This window comes from Helobdella robusta (assembly GCF_000326865.2).
Source record: "Helobdella robusta unplaced genomic scaffold HELROscaffold_62, whole genome shotgun sequence".
Classification (NCBI taxonomy): Eukaryota; Metazoa; Annelida; class Clitellata; order Rhynchobdellida; family Glossiphoniidae; genus Helobdella; species Helobdella robusta.
In genome coordinates, this window is record NW_008705346.1 from 539,469 (window position 1) to 545,010 (window position 5,542).

General features: G+C 31.5%; 2 protein-coding genes across 2 annotated transcripts in view; both read right to left on the reverse strand.

The window, feature by feature from the left end:
- HELRODRAFT_180511 (hypothetical protein) overlaps positions 1–4,316 on the reverse strand; it is a gene marked incomplete at both ends in the record, with an annotated part of 6,511 nt that extends 2,195 nt beyond the window's left edge. The window contains 10 exons of the mRNA XM_009029817.1: positions 349–473; positions 957–1,040; positions 1,347–1,495; positions 1,795–1,919; positions 2,130–2,215; positions 2,668–2,768; positions 3,041–3,145; positions 3,334–3,389; positions 3,682–4,001; positions 4,168–4,316. Coding sequence (XP_009028065.1) covers positions 349–473; positions 957–1,040; positions 1,347–1,495; positions 1,795–1,919; positions 2,130–2,215; positions 2,668–2,768; positions 3,041–3,145; positions 3,334–3,389; positions 3,682–4,001; positions 4,168–4,316 — 1,300 coding nt within the window. The remainder of the gene's footprint in view (positions 1–348; positions 474–956; positions 1,041–1,346; positions 1,496–1,794; positions 1,920–2,129; positions 2,216–2,667; positions 2,769–3,040; positions 3,146–3,333; positions 3,390–3,681; positions 4,002–4,167) is intronic.
- A 650-nt stretch (positions 4,317–4,966) lies between these two features.
- HELRODRAFT_180512 (hypothetical protein) overlaps positions 4,967–5,542 on the reverse strand; it is a gene marked incomplete at both ends in the record, with an annotated part of 2,840 nt that continues 2,264 nt past the window's right edge. The window contains 2 exons of the mRNA XM_009029818.1: positions 4,967–5,056; positions 5,299–5,422. Of these exons, the coding sequence (XP_009028066.1) occupies positions 4,967–5,056; positions 5,299–5,422 (214 nt within the window). The remainder of the gene's footprint in view (positions 5,057–5,298; positions 5,423–5,542) is intronic.

The window sequence follows — 5,542 nt, forward strand, 5'->3', positions numbered from 1 at the left end:
TCTCTTTAGCCTTTTCTCCTGTTTTTCCAGGCTTTCATCTGTTCTTTGCGCTTCTGTGACAACATCTTCTTGAATGTCACTGTATGTAAGTGTGTGTGTGTACTTGTGTGTGTAGTTGTATGTAAGTGTGTGTGTGTGTGTGTGTTTGTCTATGTAGGTTTTAAACATACGCATGTAGTTAATACTGCCTTCCAACAAAACCAAATTTTACATGCCTCTCAAGCACACACCTACCCAAATACATACAACCATACATTCTCATACATGCATATTCAAACATTTATATACACGCATATATAAAAACATACATACATACATACATACAAACAAATGCAAAAACATACACACCATAATTTCCTCTATAGTAAAACAGTTTCTGTTGATCGAGATGTATGATATCCGTGCAGACGTTATCAAGGAAACTTTGATCGTGGGACACTACTAACAATGTTTTCTTCCAGCCTTGTAGGTAACTGTATGTACATGTGTGTGTATGTATGGTTGTATGTGTTTGTATACATTTGTGTATGTGTGCATGTATGTACGAAAGTATGTATGTATGTATTTATTTATTTATTTTTCATTATAGAGGACCAAATAAGTTTAAAATAAATTTGTGGAGAGGCCACCCTTAACTAAGTCATAAATAAACATAAAAGTTCAAAAGTTAGAAATTAAGAAAATCCATTTCAGCGATCAAATGCATTCAAATACTATATCAAAATTTTATAGAAATGTTAACTAGAATGAAATACATTCAGATAATACTCATGAAGTAGTCAAATAATCATAATAATAGCGGACAGACAAAAACATGTGTATGTATGTATGTATGTATGTATGTATGTATGTATGTATGTATGTATGTATGTATGTATGTATGGATGCACGTGTGTGTGTGTGTACGTATGATGTATGTGTATCAAGACATCCTCCTCATCTCATGAGCTGCTAACTTGTCAAGCCAAATGACGGCATTAAGATCAAGGTGATTGGTCGGCTCGTCAAGTAGTAACAATGTTGGCTCCAGGAACAGGGCTCTTGTAAATAATATTCATTCATAATTTTTAGTATAATAATTATAATAATAATTATTATTTTATTATTTCTAATATAAGTCTCTAATTATTTGAAAATAATTCCTGTGTTAGTGATGTTACTGTAGATAGCATTATTACTATTACAAAGTTTCATCATCTTCATCAGTACAGCATGACTGCAATGAAATCACCACTACAATCACCAACAACATCACCATCATTATCACCATCACCACCACATCACCATCATTATAACTATCACATCATCATCATCACCACAACATCATCATCATCACAATCACAAACCTAGCCAAAGACACTCTCATCCTCCAGCCACCTGAAAATTCTTCCGTCGACTTGTCCATCATGGATTTCGTGAACCCGAGACCAGCGAGAATTCGTCTGGCTCGTGGTTCAGCCGAGTCGGCACCCATATTGTGTAACTCTTCGTATACCTTGTGTATGTTTGTTTGTTTGTTTGTGTGTGTATCTGTGTGTGTTTGTGCATGTATGTTTGTTTGCTTGTGTGTGTTTGCGTATATGTATGTTCGAATGTTTGATTGTATGTGGGTATACTTGTGTTTGTTTGTTTAATCAACTAGCAGACTGACTAATTAAACTACTCATTATCCCTAAGGCAAGTGTACAGTAGGTCGTCAATCAACTTATCAAATAAATGTTTTATTGATTTAACCAATCAATCATTTCAATAAACCAATCATCATCATTTCATCATCAATCAAGGATCAATCACCTCTTTCAATCTATCAGATTCCTTAGCCTCTTTTTCAAGTTTGTCACACTCCTGTAGTAGAGCAAGCCTCTTTTTGTCTGCATTCAATACTGCATCTATTGCTTTTGTACTATCTGCTTGTACCTCTGCATGTGTGTGTTTGTGTGTGTGTATTTGTATGCGTGTATGTGTGTGTGTGTATGTATGTATGTGTGTGTACGTATGCATGTGTGTGTATGTATGTACGTATGTGTGTGTATGTATCCATGTGTGTGTGTGTGTGTGTGTGTGTGTGTGTGCATGTGTGTATGTGTGTATGTATGAATGTTTGTGTATGTATGTGTGCGTATGTTAACCTTGTTCACAAAGAAGTATATCAATATTTGATGGTATGTTGAATGCTCTAGATGCTATATGCTTCAATAAGGTCGTCTTGCCATGGCTGTTAATCAATTTAATTAATTAATTAGTTAATCAATTAATTATTGACTCAAATTAATGATGATTCAATTTCTATTAGTCACATTTAATAGTATAGAATTGTTTAACAGACGTGTTAACACTGATGCTTTCACTAAATACAAGGTAGAGACAAAAAATTAGTTATCAATCTGTCATTCATTCATTCATTCATTCATTGATGAATTCATTCATTGATGAATGCATCAATTCATTTATTCAAAAAACAGACTGTCAATCATTCAATCATTCATCATTTCTTCAATAAATCCATCTTCATTAAATAAACTATTCAATTGATCGATCGATCAATCAATCATTCAATCCATCAATGAAGTAACGAGCAAATATGATTGACATGTGTAATTTTATAAATAAATAATAAAATAAATAAAAAATAAAATAATTAATTTTAAAATAATAAATAATACTAACCCATTCGGACCAACTAGTCCATATTTTCTGCCATTAGTAATTTGGAGGGATGCGTTCACAAATAAGTCTTTACCCTTTGCTGATATGGAGAATGGCTCTACCTGCATGGAAAAATTATCTTTACTTAATTATTCATTTAATTATTATTTAATTATTTGTTTTGAAACTATTTAAAGAAAAAAATATCTTTAATAATTTAAAAATTTGGGAAAACATCACAGTAAAACAATAGAAAAATTGAAATTGAAGCTGTATCACAGAAATGACTACATACTGAAAACAAACAAATGAACAGATGAAATAAATTAGATTATCAATTTAATTAGTTAATTAATTAACTAATTAATTGATTGATTGATTAATAAAAAGCAACCTTAATATCCAGAGTGTTTTCTAGTAATGCAACTTTTGTGGTGGATTTTTCGGCCTGACTTAACGAGAACTGGTCTATCTCACCTAATTCTTTATTGAAAGCTTCCTGAAATGTATGTGCATGTATGTATGTATGTGTGTGTGTGTTATTGTGTGTGTTTGTATGGGCGTGTTAGTGTGTGTGTGTGTATGTATTTGTATGTGTGTGTGTGTGTGTGTGTGTGTGTGTGTGTGTGTGTGTGTGTGTGTGTATTTGTATGTGGGTCTGAAAATAATTAGTTAAGTTGTACAGACCATCTTTTTCTTCTTCTTCATTTCTTTTTTAGATAACTTTGGTGCATCTTCTTCAACTGAAATGGAAAAATAAAAATTTTAGGAGAGATGGATGGATGGATGAATAAATAAAAATATAATGAATAAATGAATGAAATGAAGCTAGGCCAAATTTGTAATCTTGAACACCAAATAAAATTCAAAATTTTAACTAGATTGCAATAGTTATTATCAAACTTTAACTATGAATATATATTAATAAGGTGTCTAAATTAAATCAAGAAATATGAGTATATCACACATAACCAAACATTAGCTGCATATTTTATCTATGTATGAAATTTGTTTTATTAATATTAACATCTCTACCTTCATCTATTGCTTTGGCTCCTTCATTTTCATCATAATTGTAGTTCATTCCATCATCATCTCCAACATCATCATCATGTTTAGATGAACCTCTATCTTTTTTATCACAATCACTATCAGTACTATCTTTGACATCATCTTCATCCTCATCATCATCATCATTTTTTGCAGGTTTCTTCTTTTTCTTTTCCTGTTTAGGAGCTAATTTGGTGGCTTTTGTTGAGGCAGGTGGTTGTTTATCATCCCCATCATTGACATCGTTGTCGACGGCCTTTTTCAATTTCATTTTGTCTGCCTTCTTTTTCCCACTCTTTTTAACTCTGCAAAAATAACATTATTGAACTGTTTAACTATCTTTCAAATAAATAAACCATAAAAAAAACGGCATAGGCAAACAGTTTGTAAAACTAACTGAAGAAAAAGAACTACAAAGTTATTTCAATTTACAAATTCACTACTAATTTATCATTATAATTCACCACTAACTCATTTGCATCATCAGCTATTTGAATGGCCTGGAATCTATCACTTTCTTGGTCAATATCATTCAAGAAGCTCATCTTTTCCTTCCATTTCTCTTCTGATTTTGATGTTTTTGAAGATTTTGTTTTGGTCGACTTTGTTTTGGATGCCATGTTTTTGTTTTTCGTTTAATTAAGTTAGTCAAATGTAGTTCGTAGTTCTAGTTAGTTGTTGTTAGTTGAATGGCAACTTAACTCACTTAACTTTGTGTGGTGTACCTAGGCCGAGGCTTAAATTAAAACAAATTGATATTCTTTAAAAAATACTTACAGATATTTTATTCTAAAATATCAGCCTATAATTTCCTAAAAAAATCGGCTAAAAAAATAAAAACGACACAGGCAAACCGGACAGATGGAATCGGCTCAACAATCGACTTGACTTTAATTATCGCTCGTTAAAGAACCATCCAACTTTTACACAACACAGACAACTAAGTTGAACGTAAGAAATGTGACTATAGACGTTGTAACTGAACTTCCACATGCATATACAAAACAATACAATACAATACAATACATTACATTACAATATAATATTTTATTTATATAAATACATAAGCTTATATAAATTCAATTTTGAAGTATTCACTTTTTTTCTATACATATATATTCGAGCAGACCATTAAATATTTATAAATATCTTTATATATCCAACTGATTTTCAAACTATTCTTGAAAATAACTTCTTTTAAAGAATGCAAACAATGAAGCAAAATCATTCGATATGACTTGATAAACATTTCAATTGTAAAAAATCAAATTCAGATGTCATTGAGTCCGTTTGGTAAGGTGCAGTTGCCAAATTCAATTTCCCTCTTTCGTTTCTGTATTTCATCTTTCAACTTCAAGGCCTGGTTTTATATTGAAATAATAAAAGTCCAATGGTCATCATCGTTAGTAGCTGATGATTGAATGAACGAACGAAAGAACGAATGAATGAATAATTGAGTGAATGAACGGTAAAATCTATATGATTGTCTGAACAAAAAAATGGATTGATAAATGAATGGGTGAGTGATGAACGGACAAAAAATGAATAAAAATAGAAATGAATGAAGGTAAAATTAAAAAAAGAATAAAACATATATCTTACAATGTCAAGATCTCTATTCGCAGTAGACATGGCTCGCTTGGGGTCCATGCTTGCATACTGGCGGTTTTTTATCGATTGAATCTGCTCGGCCACCTTGCCCTTGAGGAAACTCTCATGGTTCAATCTGAAAGAATATTATTTCACAACATAATTAACAGTAATTAAAAGAAGAAGAAAAAGAGGAGGAAGAAGAAGAAGGAGGAGAAGGAGAAGAAGACGAGGAGGAAGAAAACGAAGAAAAAGA